This window comes from Astyanax mexicanus, chromosome 7 (genome assembly GCF_023375975.1).
Source record: "Astyanax mexicanus isolate ESR-SI-001 chromosome 7, AstMex3_surface, whole genome shotgun sequence".
Lineage (NCBI taxonomy): Eukaryota > Metazoa > Chordata > Actinopteri > Characiformes > Acestrorhamphidae > Astyanax > Astyanax mexicanus.
This window is the reverse complement of record NC_064414.1, coordinates 15,724,329-15,740,802: the sequence shown is the minus strand read 5'-3', so window position 1 is coordinate 15,740,802 and position 16,474 is coordinate 15,724,329. Positions and strand designations below refer to the sequence as shown.

The window sequence follows — 16,474 nt, the reverse complement described above, 5'->3', positions numbered from 1 at the left end:
ATATTATATTTTAATATGTCTATACTTAATCTATTTAATATTATTTTATTACTTTTAAAAGTAAAACTATTTACTTTTTTTAGTTGGTTTTATTTGCTTTATTTTATTTATTGTTTTATTTTTTTATTTAAGTTTATTTTGAAGCATTGTACTGCATTTTGTGTATGAATGGTGTTATATAAATAATGTTGTTATATATATAATGTTGTGATATATATATAATTAATTTATACACTTATTAATATGCCATATCATATGTCTGTCTTTGTTAAAGAGCTTAACAAGTATTCCAGCATGAAAGCATGTATTTGTAATGTGTGACGGCGTCCTGTACCATTACTAAACCAAACCGTGTATAAATCAGGTATAAACTGGTAGAGTTGTGATTATTATAGGTGTATTTTACACCTTCCTCAGTGTAAATTAATGCCCTGGGCCGCGTGCAACAGACGGCGCCAGTCAATGTAGTGTCTATGTATATATGTCTATGTTGGACTGCTGGAGTTGGAGCATTGTTTGAGGTTTCGGGAAAGTCTTTGGCGCTAAATGAGAACATGAGCGTCTTCTCTAAAATCCACTCCACTCTGAGCAGCACATAGTCGTCTGTAACTGTCCCAGCCTTAATTTGTTGAATTAAAGTTTTTATTTCCTCTTTTATCCTGTCGCGGAAAGACTTTTCTTCTGGTACAGCTCCAAGAGACTGGCGTCTCAGCCCCGCCCCAAATTCAGGAGAGCGTTCTGACTGGACAGTGATTTGATTACAGGCTGTGGTTAGATGAAATGCAATCGCTGGACATTGTGATTGCTTTACACGTTCGCAGCGCCACACAGTGGAATACAATGCAGTTGAGGTGATTGCATTTTAAGTGCGATTCTGACACGAATTCAGCGTTTCTTTCTTTAAATACAAATTCACACACACTGTTTTTCTGTTCAGAGATTGGGTGATATTAAAGCAGTGCACTGGAGCTAAAACTTTTCATTCTGGCACATTTTCCTCACATCCGTGTTTAAAAGCAATCTCGTAAGTATTACATTTAAAGGAGGAGTTCATGTTTAAAGTATCTTATGGTGAAAAAAAATACAGCTGTGTCTTGATAACATTTCAAGGTGTATTTTATAAATTCTGGCACTAATTCAGCGTTTGGTTTTGAAAATGCAAATAAGTGTGTATTGTTTTTCAATAAAGAGATCAAGTGCAATGAAATGTAATGTAATAGTAGTTTTTGCATTTAATTTTGGCACTTATTCTGCATGTTAGTGAGGAAAAGCAATGCATTTTGTTGATTGTTTTTACATTGTTCCACCCTAGTGTTTGCTTTTCAGTTTGGCACTAATTCCTCTCCATAGTATTCAGTCAGTGGTGCACTTTCTATTGAATATAGCAGGGACATTCCAGGATTTTGGTACATTTCAGGGTTGGTCACTTCTGAAAATTTGATCTTCAATTTGATCATTTTTAGTCATATATTTATTAAATACAGGTAATAGACTATCAAAAAGGTTGATTTGTCAAGCTCAGGTATTGAAGCAGTTTTTTTTAGATGCTTAAGTTGGTATGCAATATATTTGGTGCAATCCTGTTACCAATACTTCAAATCCTGTAAAAAATATATTTTAAAATATTTTTTTGCAAATATTTTGCCAGCATGTAAAGAAAGACATATGCAACTGAATTATCGATTTGATTTCAGGTAATTATTGGTTTCCTTACATTTTATTAACTTTGAAAGTCTTTCTTAACTGAAATTTGTATGTGTAGTGGTTTTATTTTTATTAGTTTTATTTTCAGATATTTGCTGAACTGTACATGGAATGAATAATTCAAGCTATTTAAAGGGCAGTGGTAACATTTGCAAGATAAGGATATTATACATCATTATTTTAGTTAAAAATGTTACAGCAACAGGGTTAAGGTTGAGTAACAGGGTTGCGGGGGTTAAATGAAAATCTTTAAAGACCCGATAAAATTCTATGAATATAAGCGCATCACACAGGATTACTGAAATGCTTTTTTATTCACCAGACTTCTATGAAGACACAACAAGTAGGAATGTGATTCGTCAATGTAGTGTTAATAGAACAGTACTCAGCTTCTTGTATTCCATTTTAGATTGAACTCAACAGGTATGTGGTTTTATACCTCTTTTTTTAAAAGTTTTCACCAAAATTAAGCATGAACTATACAAAATGGAATTAATTTATGTAACTCATCAATGTAATATCATCAAGAACAGTACAAAAATTGTTTAAAGATTAGTCTGTTATCATTTTATACTGAAGTCAATAGTCATGAGGTTTAAAACCTCTTTTTTAAATATTTAAATCAAAATTGAACATGAATTATAAAAACTGAACATGAATTTTTAAAAGAAATGAGCCAACAATTTTTCAGACCCCCAACTAAGGCTTGGTAAATTAATTATTTGAAGAGGATCACACCTTTGGAGCTAACTTCTCAACTGATATTTAAAAATAGCATTTATTATTTAATTGCTTGCTAAAGCTAAAATGAGCTAAAAATATTAAGGAAAATCTAAGGTCGGCCATCTTAAAAGTGTTGGCTTCCAAAATGTAGTGAGTTCATGGTCCTGTAGAGTATAAGCACACCGTGTTGGTGCCAATCCGTCCACCCGTTCAGAAGTTATGGGCCAAACAAAATTCGGCCATCTTGAAAGCCCTAGCATGGCTTTGAAATATTTTAGGGTGACTTGAGCCCCCCTAGAATTGGGCTAATGACGTCCATGATGACCCCGCCCCGTATTTACAGATCAGGATGTAAATATAACTGTCTTCAGTGTGACACAAAAAAAATATTGAATTTAACTCACACAACCTCAGTCAGTCTCTCACCTCATTCACCACGTAGCCTGTCACTCACCTCCTCCACAGTGTCTGCCTCTTTGTAAAAAGCTAAATATCTATTGAACCATTGAACAATTTGTCTATAATAGCTTTAGAAATAAAAAAAAAAGTAAAAAAATAAAACAAACAAAAACCCTACAAAAACAATTAACACTTCTGGCTAACTGCTGCTCTTATAATAACATTTAAGAACACAGCAAAAAAACTAATGTATGTAATTCATGTAAAAATGAAGTTACTGTAAAAAAGTGACGGCCTATTTAAAAAGCAACAGATGTTGTTTATTTGTAACATTTCTAACATATTTAGGATGTTTTTTACACACTTTTTTCACTCCCACAACCTTAATCCTTTACAGCTTCAAAAACATGTATTATGCAAATTAGGTGTTGATGTCATTTAGCGATACATACCTGCCCCCCCCCCCCAACCCAGGTGTCACCCTACTATAATTTCAGTTAAATGTTTAATTTAAATCTTTAATTTAGTTTTGTCAAAGCAAACTGAAAATGTGCAACCCTGTTTATTCTAATGCAAGCCTGTTACTCAACTTACAGTAACAGGGTTGCGAGTAACAGGGGTGCAAATCTAGGCTAAGTTGTGGTTTACCACAGGAACAGATGCTAACTGTAAAATTTTGCTATGTATACAAGATCAAGGACAAACATGGTTATATAAGTATATAAAGTAAATTTTGACTTAGATATTAATCTTACAATATGAGTAACAGGGTTGCGTTCACTGAGTGACACACACAACTTGGACAAACAAAAAAAAAATAAATAAAATTGTTAGAGCACTTACTCTTGGTCTTGCCATGTGGGCAGAAAATGTCCTTGTGATGTAACTTTCTTTGTGCCAGTAGACAAATATTTTTAACTCTTTCTCTGCCAGTTAAAATTCCTTATGGTAACAGGGTTGAGCGCATGTTGTGGGACACAACTTAATAGCATAGAAACTGTAACATGCAATACAATGTAGACCAAAGAAGTTGTTTTCATAAGTAAAGGAGATGCATATCAACAATATACAAGAAGAGTCATTTATTTAGAGCTTATTTTAATTGTTAAATTTGCCAAAGGAGTTGGTCACCCAATGTGTGGTGAAGGTGTGGTTATCTCCAATCACACCGGGTGTGATTGGAGATAACCACACCTTCAGTAGGACAAGAGAAAACGGCCATTTTTTGAGGTGGTCCAAAGGTATTCAGTCTTTTAAATAATATCTAAGGAGCTTATTTTTCCACCAAATTTTATAGATTGTATATAACAGGTACATTTTTCACAAAAAAAAATAGTCATTTAGATATTTTGGATATGTATATTTGAAATTTAAGTGGTGGAACAGGAAATGTACCAAAATCCTGGAATGTCCCAGCAATACACCAGAAATTTATCTGCACCCTCTGGCATATAAATACTGTTGGCAGGGTGTAAGATAGCAATAAACATACCTTGCGTAGGATGTAAGATAGGACCATTTGTGGTTGAGTTGTTGTGGTTCCTAAAAACTTTTCAAACCACTCACAGTTGAAGGTAAAAAATTTAGGAGAAAAGAAATCACAAACTGATTTTGTACAGTAGTGACATCCAATTACAATACCTCACTGGAGTTCTGCAGGCTCTTTAGAATGGCTCATTATTTTCAAAACTGCATTTAAAGCCAACATTTTATATACCAGCAGCAATGGAACTGAATGAATGACCTAAAATCAGTGATTAAGGGGTGTGTCCCAATACCTTTGTCATATAGTATATATAATTTCTTTATATTGAATATGCTTTCTAATTCTTTTACCTTCTTGTTCTCTCCCTTTAGTTAGGCTGTCATATTCAGATCTGCCACAGTCATTAGCCACACATATTATCTGTTCTCCACAAATCCAGTCCAAACTAAATCCATCTTTCTGACATCCTCTGTGTTACTGACTGCCCATCTGTCCAGCCAGAAACTGATAAATGTTCCACCTTCAGGTCACCTAAAATATTAGACATATAATGATGAAACTATTGTGGCACTCTAAAATAGTTAAGTGTGTGAAAATAGTAGCCCCTTATTTTATTTTTATGTATTATCTCCTTCTCATATAACTACTGTTAAGATTCCTATTGTTATATAACAGGGTAATATAAGTTTCGCCAGTAGAGGGCGCTCGGTGACAGGCACCAGGGTCTAGTACTCTAACCAGCAGAGAAAATTAGTCAGTACCTGGTGGAGCAGTTAGCAGATAACACACCGAGTAGCTCCTGTAACCTGCTGTTTCTGTGTTTTGCAGGTAAGCTGGGTGATAAATTGTAGATAAAGTGAGAGTTAACAGTATTAGTGACTCATTAGAGCTTTGGGTTGTGAAAATGTCGAACTTGTGGTCGAAGCAGTCGTTTTAATGAGTTTCAGAGCTGTTTTAGGTTTGAAAGCTAATCGGGAGAAGCTAAATGTGAATCAGACTGAGCCTCATGCTAAGCTATGGAGCACATGTGGTCTTATACTTGAACTAGTCTAGTTATTCGGCTAGAATTTAAGTCTGTATTATCCATTTTTGCTATTTTTGAGCTATTTTTGATTTAAAGCTGCACTATATATGTTCTGTTTACCAGATTAAGTGTAAAATGCTTTTTGTTCATTAATTAATATGGATTATAAGAGATAAGCTAAGAAGATCTTCATTTAAAATAGATTCTGTTTAAAATATAATTCATAGGAGCATTTGAGTTAAAAAGAGATTAAAACTGATTAAAATTGTTGTTAAAAACACTATAAAAACAGGAAGTAGAGTAATAAGAGTTCATAATGATACTTAGTTACACAGTAAAGGCATTCTGGTGATTTTGTGAGTTTACTACAGTGATGTATGTGGAAATGAAACTGTAAATGTGCAGAGACATTAATGGAGTTAGCTTTAATAAGAATTGTTTTGATAATACTGTTTTATTATTTGACTTTATTATACATGTGTATTATGTCACTGTTGCTATAATGCAGAGAAAATTAGTCAGTACCTGATGGAGCAGTTAGCAGATAACACACCGAGTAGCTCCTGTAACCTGCTGTTTCTGTGTTTTGCAGTGTATACACAAAAATAAATATGTTGCACCGGAGATGAGTTGGCCCATCATTTTCAGCAGTGTAACACTATGAACATATGTTGTTTTGTAATAATTTTTTAACATTTATTTATAAGTTGTCTGACCAAAAGAGGGTGGGTCCCTTTCGCCTTGATAGTATATGTGATAGTATATGGTACATGTGAGTTTCTCCCAGTGTTTCTTTCTCCTCCAGCTCTGAGGGAGTTTTTTTCCTGCCTCCCGATCACTGGGGGTTCTGTGTTGTATAGGAAATGTTTTGTTTGATTCTCTGTCCTGTGATCACATTTCTGTAAAACTGCTTTGCGACAATATCAATATCAGTGCACTATACAAATAAATTTGAATTAATTTAATTCTATGTACAGTAAGTATTTCATTATTTCTCAACCCTATGCATAAGAAGTGCAGATGCTCCCACATACAGGTGCATCGGGAAAAAAAAAGAGATATTTTTACAAAAAGGAGAAATCTATCTGGTGTGGGTTTCTCAAATGGCTCTTTAGAACTAAGTTGTTTCTTAGAAGGTTAAGCGAGCTTTACACTGAACTCTCTCTCTCCATGCTAAGATGTTCTTAATGCTAAGATGCTTTCGGGAAACTGGGCCATGGACTGTTGCTCAGTGCTGCAAAGTCCTGTTTTCATATAAAAATACATTTTGCATTTTAGTTGGAAATCAAGATCTCTGGAGGAAAAGTGGAGAGGTACAGGTAGAGGACTAGAGTGTTTTATTATGTTTTATTATGATAGCAGTATGAATGATTTAATGATTGTCATTAATATTTGCCACAGTTCTTCTTTGTTTTCCAAAAAAAAACAAGGATCATAGCCATTAAACACCAAGAAAACGGAAGACAGAAACAACTAGGAGAGATATTGCAGCTGCATACTCTCTCAGATCTATCAAAAACATTTGTGCCAAGTTGTACTATAGTCTCCTCAAACAGGTGAAGAAAATATCTGATAACTTTCTATCGACTTACTTTCCACAGTGTAAACATAAAAGCGTTCTAAAATAAGCAGAGTGTTCAGGATGTCAAAACATCTGCATTCCTCGACAGATGCTATTTCTTAAAAGCGTGTGCTTTGGCAGGTCGAGCTACAACGGGTATTATCCTGAATTGCTCATATTTTCTCAGATTGCTGTCCTATTGTCCTTCTCCAACCATTTGGCTGCGCTCAATTGATTCTATGTTCATTCTTTATGATCTTTTAACTATTGTGTGTGATTTTTCAAGATGCTCTATTAAAGGTGAATGTAAATTGTGGTTTATTTGGTATAATATCATTGCATAAGCATGAGTATTATATAATATATGTTGTACTTTAGTGTTTAGTATTAGAATTAAATGCATGTGAAGGAAAAAATAAATACTATTTAAGCGTATTCACGCTTCGCAGATTCACAGTCAAGTTATCCGCTATTTAAATATAGATGCCCATATACATGTGATATTACCGTAAACAGACACGCAGGCTGGTAGCACACTAACATAGTACAAAGAAGAAAAGACACGTTTCACTCGCTTATATTAATTCACACATACATTACGCCCAGAAACGACAAGAAAAACAGATTAAAATCACTCACCTCACTATAGATTTTATGCAGTACATTATCTATTTTTGATATCACCAGTGCATTCTGAAGTGCTATTTATTTTATTTTAATTACTAAGCATTTTCTTATAATGCCAAAAATAGGTTTTTAGATAAGAGCAGCAGTGCAATTTTGTAATTTTATAAATCCATGCCTAACACATGTGTGGTGTTCATACTTTTGTTTCTCAAAAGTGTTTGTGGGTTTGGTGGGCCTGTTGCATTGTATTAATTGAAAATGTGCTCAGATATATGTTCTTCTAAGAAAATTATTCATTATTCTATACAATGATTTTTCCATGAGAAATGCCACAACAAGTTCACTACTATGTGAAAGAGGTAATCCTTGACTATCACCCCTGTAAATGTGGGCAAATTTCACTGCAAATTTCTTAAATGCATATATAATAACATATAATATAATACAATATAATATATAATACCATGTGAAAGTGGTGCAACACAAAAAAAAATAGAGAAATTTATATTTCATGCAAAAATCCATTTTTGTGGGCTCTTTGAAATATGTTTGGGGTCTTTGTCCTACTGTAAGACCCATGAACTTAGATGTGACGCCCCGCTCTCTGACACTGGGCCCTACATTGCGATACAAAATCTTTCATGATGCTTTGCACAGATTTGCACTGATTAATGCCAAGAACTGCATCTCTTATCTAAATACTTAATTCTTTTTTATAAGAAAATGCTGAGTAATTATCAATCAAGCAATTAAGCAATCAAATAAATTAAATAGCACTCCAGAATGCACTGGTGATATAAAAAATGACACTCTCTCTCTTAAACACTGGTGGGATTATTATGTCATTATATCAAATAGATATTGTACTGTGGATACTTGACTCCGGTGCCAGGAGCTGGTTTCAGCAGTGACCCGCAGCCTCAGCAGCCCACAGCCGCTTCTGGCTTGTTAGTTAGCCAGTGCTAGCTAGCTTAGCTAACTAACTAACAAGCCACCTACTTTGAACGGTCTCTCTGAGCACGGAAGCGGCTGCAGGCTGCTGAGGCTGTGTAAGCAGCAGTACCCCAGTGCAGTGTTTCTCAACCAGGGTGCCGTCTGGCTTCATCGGGGGTGCCGTCAAAATATTGCGCCTCACGTGCATATTTCCTTCCCAGAGTCAGCTCGTGTCGGGGTGTGTCCCAATTCTCAGGCAGCATACTCTGAAGGATGCGACCCACAGAGGCGGTGTATTACTGCGCAGCTGTGACGCAATCTGTCTTCGAATACAGCCTCTGAAGGATGCAGCCCCTAAATTGGGACACACTGTAAAGTTTTTGTCCCCCCACGCGATGCACGCGCTATTTTATTTCATATTCCGCCAGCAACACCCCTCGTTCTCGTATTCTTTAGATCAGTGCTTCTTTAACTGTAATAAGTGGACCTTTGGTGGTCTATGAAGCATCACAAGGTATGACCAGTGACGGACTCAGACTATTTGAAGGACAGAGGCGATACTAAAATACTAAGAGCACCAACTTCATGATTTGGGCTGTGAACATTCCAGAGGTGTGTTAAGTTAGTTTTAAACTTTGTCGTCATTGATAACAATTCACTCTTAATTTTAGTCTTGTAACATCAAATACAGTTTATCCCACTTTGGAAACACCTACAGGGCACTACATTTAATTCACTGCTGGGCATATCTCATGTTTTTTCACCTGTCAAAGAAAAAACAGCACTGCATCCAATTTTCTCTAAAGGAAACAGCAGCCTTTGGGATATTGTCTAGTCGATAAAGGCATAGAAGGTCATTTTCTATTTGAAGAGAAGAAGGGCATTCATAGATGAATACATAAAAAATAATTCAAAATACAGAGGTAACATTGTCTTGGTTTATTGCAAGATGGGGCACCCCAAGGGCACTTGATTATTGTTTACGCCACCCCGCCCAATTCATTCTTTATGAAAAATATATCTTTTTTTAGGCTTTTAATTGTTTGTGGACATCTCTAATTCAGCAGTTAGGACTCAGGAAAGAGGTATAAAAGCCCTGATATTTGGGTTTTTATTGGCTGTAAGCCATAATCATCAACAATAAAAGAAATAAACGCTTAAAATAGATCACTCTGTATGTAATATATCTATATACTTTGAGTTTCACATTTTTAAATAAATTACTGAAATAAAGTAACTTTTCAATGATTTTAATTTTTTTTTTAATGCACCTGTATGTTCAAATTTCAGGACCAAAGTGGAGCTCTGTACTCTAATGAGTCTTACAGCATGAGGTTGTAAGAGTCTGTTAGATGTGCTTTAACTGAGCATCATCTGAGGTTTCCAGATATTGTGTAATAGACTAGGTGCACTGCGCCTCACATCTGACTTACAAGTAAAACACTAAACTAACTTTAAAATTCTGTTGGATTTAGTTGATTAAAGATGCAGAAGCTGAAATACTTGAGAGCGGAAAAAGGAAAGTAGATAAGCTGATGTTTTGATCAGTAGCTGCCCTCATTTTGTCATTTATTAGTAGGAAAGCAATGATTCAAACATATTTGTAAGATTCCCATTAATAAACAGACACTAGTAGTCATGCAAAGGTGGGGAAAGTCATAAATCCCTTTATTGTAGCTAATCAAATGTAAGCACAATATGTTCGACCAATCCCAATGCAGAGTTACTTTCATAACATAAAAACATTTGAATAACCAACATTGCCTTTGCAAATGTTTGGTCAGACCAGAAACCACAGCTTGCTGGCCTAAAATGAGTGTTTTTTTTTTTTTTTTTTTTTTTTTAAACATATTTTTTTTTTTTTTTTTTTTTTTAGATAAAATCCCCTGTGATGGTCAAGGGACTAGGCACTAGGTCTAAAGGGAATGTTTTATATCATTTTGCTGTTATAGAAACCATCATATTCATAGCTTTATTCTTTTTGCAGGTTTTAAATTAACATCCAGGATTTACTGGTAATTTGAAACAAAACGTCTTTTATATCTGGTGATATAAGCCGGCTGTTTGGATCTCTTTGACCCCCTGATTTAATGTGAGATCATTTTTGGAGCTGTAGGGATTACCATCACATTCTTCTATTAAAGGTTTTATATATAACATGTATTATGCAGATATTTTGTTACCTTTGTTTTCTGCTTTTCATGAAGCATTCTTATATTAAAGAGGGAATTTAAATAGTTTTACCTTGTACTTGTGACGATTTGACAGTGTGTCTTGGTATCTTTGGAAAGGATTTGGAACATATTCTTCATCTTTCACATCATCCAGTCTTGTAACAATGAGGGGTCTTATGACTCCGGGCTTTGTCTGGAGTAGAGATCAAGAAGTATTAGATATTATATTTATGTATCACAATAAACTTTTAGAAAATACTTAAAACAGTTTGTGTATTTTTTTATATACATTTAGGCCCATTAATATTTACACAGTGACTCTGCATGTGAGCACACTGGATTTGAAATGAAAGAACTGAAATGCTCCTGAAGTGCTGACTTTCAGCTTTAATTCAAGGGGCTAAAAATTCATGAACAGATTGTGTCACTGTCCACATATTTTTAGGTCTAACTACAACTGGATACTTCTGTTATTATTTCTTATCAACATGAAATTAATTCTGATATCGAAGGCAAAAAAAGTTAACTTTTAAGCCAAGAGTGCCATTTGTATTAATTAGATAGCATGGTCTGGCTTGCTGTTGACTTTATTTTGCCCTAGAGAAAACATGTATTTATGTTCTGAGAGGCGTTTTTTTTTTTTTTTTTTGCACGTCAGATACATTTTTCATCAGTTGTATCAGCTTTAGAAAAAGCTTAACCTAATTTGGCTCAGAATGCAAACTCATGTTCCACAACTGAAATAAATTACGCTATAGTATACAGTTCAGTATACAGCATATCAGAAATCATCTACAGCATGATATGAGTAGCACTGTTCAGTATAGGACTGAACAGAGAATCTCTGTTTAATCTCTCAGAGCAGCTCAGCAGAAATCAAAAATAAAAATCAAATACACACCATCGCTCTCTCAGCGGGTCCAGGAACTTGAAGATGAAAGTTGGCCTAGAAGAATTAGAGCAGTTATAAGAGAAACCTCTCTTTCAAAAAGTAAGCATAACCTACAAGATGGAATCTAAAAACTGGAACTTTTCTAGAATATGGAAACAATCTCTGGCAAAAGTCTTATACATCTTATATTAGACTTACAGAATACAAAAATGAGAAATATTAAACGGATATTTATATCCATGACATCACTTGTCAAGATATACTTATCAAGATGAGGATTTTTTGTTTTTTAACCAAACATCATCCTTGGTGAATCATTTGTATGCAACATTCTGACTCATGAACTGTAAACAGGCTTACCTTCAGCATCAGGTGTAGGAGTAATGAGTAGCACTCATTAACACACCTCTGTATATGTGCATTGAAAAGGAACCTGATGCAGCACCTTTCTTTCTAAGCATGAGCTCTATAAATAGTAAATACTCCCACACATGTTATAGGAAATGCTTATAGCATAAACCCAAGAAAACAGATCCAAAACAAGCCTCACAGAGAATCATACAGTAAGATTCAGTCAGTGTTCGCACTTTTAGAACAAAGGAACTGTTTTGGTACCCTAAATAACCATTGTTTAGAAAAGAGATCTGTGAGAGTAAATAATCTTTTTTAAACAGAACAAATCTCTGTTGCAGAAATGTTTCTTATTTTATTTTAACAGAACATTATAGCACATTTGTGCGATTTTTTATAATGTTTTCTAGAGAAAGGAATTTAAAATATAATCATAAAGCAAATGAGCACAGTGATATTTGAGAAGTGAAATTAAATTCATAGGATTTACAAAAAGTATGCAATAATTCTTAAAACAAAATTAGGCAGGTTTAGCACCCTTGTCTTTTTTTTTTATTTTACCAATAATTGGAAATTATTATTTGGTGAGCTCATTGACCCTTTACCTACATACACAGTTGAATCAGAGAGGCCAATCTCTTTATTTCTGCTGTAGACTGGAAACATTTGGGTTTGACATTAAAAGATGAATATAAGACTAAATTTACACACTTTAATTTTCAGGTATTTATATCTGAATCTGATAAACAGTTCAGAAGATAACTCCTGTTATCTGAATCCACCCATTGTAATCATGAGCAAGATAGACTTAATATTTAGTCAAAAATACTTTACTTGGAATAACTGCTTCAAGCCAGTGACCACTGGAGATACTAACCTTCTGCATTCTTCTTCTGTGATGCTTTTTCATGCAGTGGGTTTTGGCTCATTATCTTGCTGCACAATAAAGAATCTCCCAATCAGTTTGTCTTTTTTAAATTCACAGACAAAATGTCAATTGTAGAATTCTGAGCTCAATGTACATCAATGAAGATTAATGAGCACATCCTAGAAGAAGCCATGCAATTTCAAGGCATGGCACTACCTCCACACATCTTGGGAAATTCCAGCCTGACCTTAAAAATATTCTTTAGAATTAGTGGTTTTCATGTTCCGGTGAAGTGTCTGTACTTTTGTTAACAAAGTCTAACAGTGAACAGTAGCTTATTGATTAGGATGAAAGGTTTTATCTTCTGAACTGTGTATCAGATCCAGATGTGAATACCTGTAAAAATCAGAAATGTTTATCGTTAAGTTTTCAGTCCACAGCAGAAAAAAATTGAATGACAGGATAATATATATATATATATATATATATATATATATATATATATATATATATATATAAATATATATATATATATAAATATATATATATATATATAAATATATATATATATATATATATATATATATATATATATATATATATATATATAAATATAAATATATATATATATATATATATATATATATATTTTTTTTTTTTTTTTTTTTTTTTTGCACAATAGTTATTATATTGAATCATCTCAGCAGTGATCTCTACATATAGCTTTTATAAAAAGCTAGGCTTTTCATGCACCCCAACCTTGCAACATGATCCTGATTGAGCTGAGCTTGATTGACAGTAAAATAGGAATGAGCTACCATGTGATCATACACAGCAGGTGGCTCATTGATCACGAACAGAATCAGCAGTGAAAAGGTCAAAGCAATCTTGTGGGTACTTCAAGAAAAAAGAGATAAGGGATGAACTACAGATAAAAATCAGCATGGTCATCACTCACTAGGCCTAGTGAACATGCATAGTCTGACTGTTATCCAGTTCATCTGTCTTAATAAAGTAGCCTAAAGCAAAAAAGTCAACAAAGTAAAAAGTTAATGATTTTTCTTTAGAGTGTGACAGCCGTCTCAGCCTAGACGCAATTTAACTCTCCACTCAGACAAGAACAATGTTGCTTTGCAAAATAACACCAACGTTTATATTGTACTTTATATCATAGTTTATAAGCATCTGTGCAAAGTGTAGTTGCTGGATTTGATTTTGTGAATTATCAATAAAAAGTGGAAGATGTAACATTATGAAAAAACGTAGGCTTGTCAGCGTTAAAGTGTTAATGCACATGGTTCATTTGCCGAAATATGTTTTTTTTTTTATGCAGATTAATTACGCAGCCATTTTTGACCCCAACTTCCACTGTAATCTTCCCTGCCCCTGCCTGACCAATGACTGAAACGCATGGTGCACGCAGTACGCCAATATAAGTCCCTTCAGACAACCACCAGTGCACTGCTGGTCAACCTGGCGCTCGTGGACCTGCTGGTCTGCGTCATGGGTTGCCTGCTCCTGGTCGTGCTGTGGGCGCACGGTCTACCTTGAATGTGCAGCTGCTCTCTGTGGCTGTGATCAGTCTCAGGCATCACAGAGCCGTCACTAAACTCATCAAAGGGTGGCAGCAAGCGGAGGAAGACAACACTTGCATCAGAACTCGCCTGTTAAGCGCAGCTCAGATCAGGTAAAATCGTGCAATCTAAGCCTGAAAAAAGGTGCAGATGAATTGTCTAAATACCTATTTATCTTGGTCACTGTGCTGATATGAATGATAATAAAGTGATAACATGAAGGGTGGCATCGCTCTGTATTTTTCAGTATGAATAAGATAAAATAACTTCAATTTCCCACATAAAAAGTCCAGATATTATTTGCAGTTACATATTCACACCAGGGACATCTCCAGATCTTGGCGTTACATATTTGTAGGGGTGAAACGATTACTTGAGTAATTTGAGTTACTCGCTAAAAAAAATTGATAGATTAATTTTCTGTGCCTCGAGGAATCAATTAATGAATTTTAAAACGCAGAGCATGGAATTTTGAGTGGAATTTTAATGTGAAACAGCGTGCTCAGCGTTATGTCACCCACGCACAGGAAGCGGGTGGAGGAGGCAGAGGTTTTTAGAGCAGGTAAATTGATTTTATAACAAATCAGTGAGATTACCATCAATGTACCATAATAACATAACGACAGCGGATTGCTGATTATTATTAATACTGTCTAATATGTGTGGTTAGTTTAGTACAACATAGGCAAGTTCTAGACTTAATACAGGCTTTATGTAAACAGTAAACACAGCGCTGTGGAGATTATAAACAGAGCTAAAGTTACTCTGGCTGGAATGCACGGCCATGAACTTACTATATTGTCATTTAGTCTTAGTTACGTCCATTAATTAGATCTGAGTACTGTAAAACATAAATAATATATATATATACACTGATTAGGTGGGAAAGGATGCAGCGAGCTTATCATAATGAACTGTACATCTTTAAAAATACGGTTTATAGTCACCTATATTTTTAACAGTAAAGAAAAAAATGGATCATAGAAACCTATGCCACGTGTTCTTGAAAATTTTTTATGGGGTGGTCTGAACAAATACTGTCTGAAAGGTCCAAATTATTATGTGTCATAATAGTTCATTTAAAACTATTTAATTTATTATTTGTTGTACTTTTTATATCAAAGAATTAAAAGTGACTATGTAACTTTTACTCAAAGTACATTTTAAATTGAGTACTTTTTTTTTTACTTTTACTCGAGTAGATTTTTAGATGAGTACTTTTACTTTTACTTGAGTAGAATTTTAGCAAAGTAAAGGTACTTTTACTCAATTACAATTTTCCAGTACTTTTTCCACCTCTGCTAAACACGCAATAGAAATGAAGACTCTCAAAAGACACTAAGGCAGACCTCAGACCTATTACACATAAACTTTCAGCCAGAAAAAAATAGCTGGATAAATACATCAAATGCAGAATACAAAAGCCCAATAAATAAAAAATAATCATCAGTGACTTGCATGTTTAACTGTATAATTACTTTGCAGAAAGTTAAAAAGAAAAGTGCAAAAAAACATCAGTATTTAGACAGTATTACCTTCTTAAAGAAAACCTTCTGTCTAAATGAAAGATCTTAGCTGCAGTAATATGAGCTGCAAAATCTGTCAAGTTTTCGGGTTGTTCTTAAAACATTTTTATTTAACGTTTAAATATGATTTGTATCAATAAATTAATTGGGAATGTTACTTTTAATGTTTCCATAATGTTTTTTATGTGAGAAACGTTCTAATAATGTTGATCAAATCATCATTACATCACACGTTTTCAGAACGGTCCTAGAACATTATTTCTGTAATGTTTCAGGCTAACCTTCCTGGAACCTTTTTAAAAAATGTGCTAAATGTTGTTATAATGTTCTCTGTTTCCTGAGATATAGCTCTAGGATTCTTACATATTTTGTTTCTCGTCCTAAACACTGTGGCAGTGGAGATGATGCTGATTTCTGTGGGCACAGAGGAAAAGGAAATGTGTGAGCACATATTTTCTCATATAACTGTTTTAAAAGAAAGCATCATCACACTGAAGAGGGCACAGCGGCACGCAGTTACCTACCCTTGGTGTTTCTGAAGCAGCAGACGTCACAGCAAGATTGTTCGCAGGGTTTGATTTATGCTGAAAAAAAATCCTAAACACTTATCAATTACAACACAAATGTAGATG

At 34.3% G+C, this 16,474-nt stretch overlaps 1 protein-coding gene across 4 annotated transcripts in view; it reads right to left on the bottom strand.

The window, feature by feature from the left end:
• Positions 1-16,474, bottom strand: part of LOC103043591 (muscular LMNA-interacting protein) — a 67,323-nt gene that overhangs the window by 17,036 nt on the left and 33,813 nt on the right. For 2 of the 4 annotated variants that reach the window (XM_007239476.3, XM_007239477.3), the window contains exons 8-11: positions 16,367-16,426; positions 16,206-16,256; positions 11,533-11,577; positions 10,702-10,824 (exon numbers count right to left, since the gene is read on the bottom strand). In XM_007239476.3, coding sequence (XP_007239538.3) covers positions 10,702-10,824; positions 11,533-11,577; positions 16,206-16,256; positions 16,367-16,426 — 279 coding nt within the window. Of the gene's footprint in view, positions 1-10,701; positions 10,825-11,532; positions 11,578-16,205; positions 16,257-16,366; positions 16,440-16,474 lie in introns of those variants that run through there. The other 2 variants (XM_022686540.2, XR_453733.4) reach the window with 2 other exon arrangements.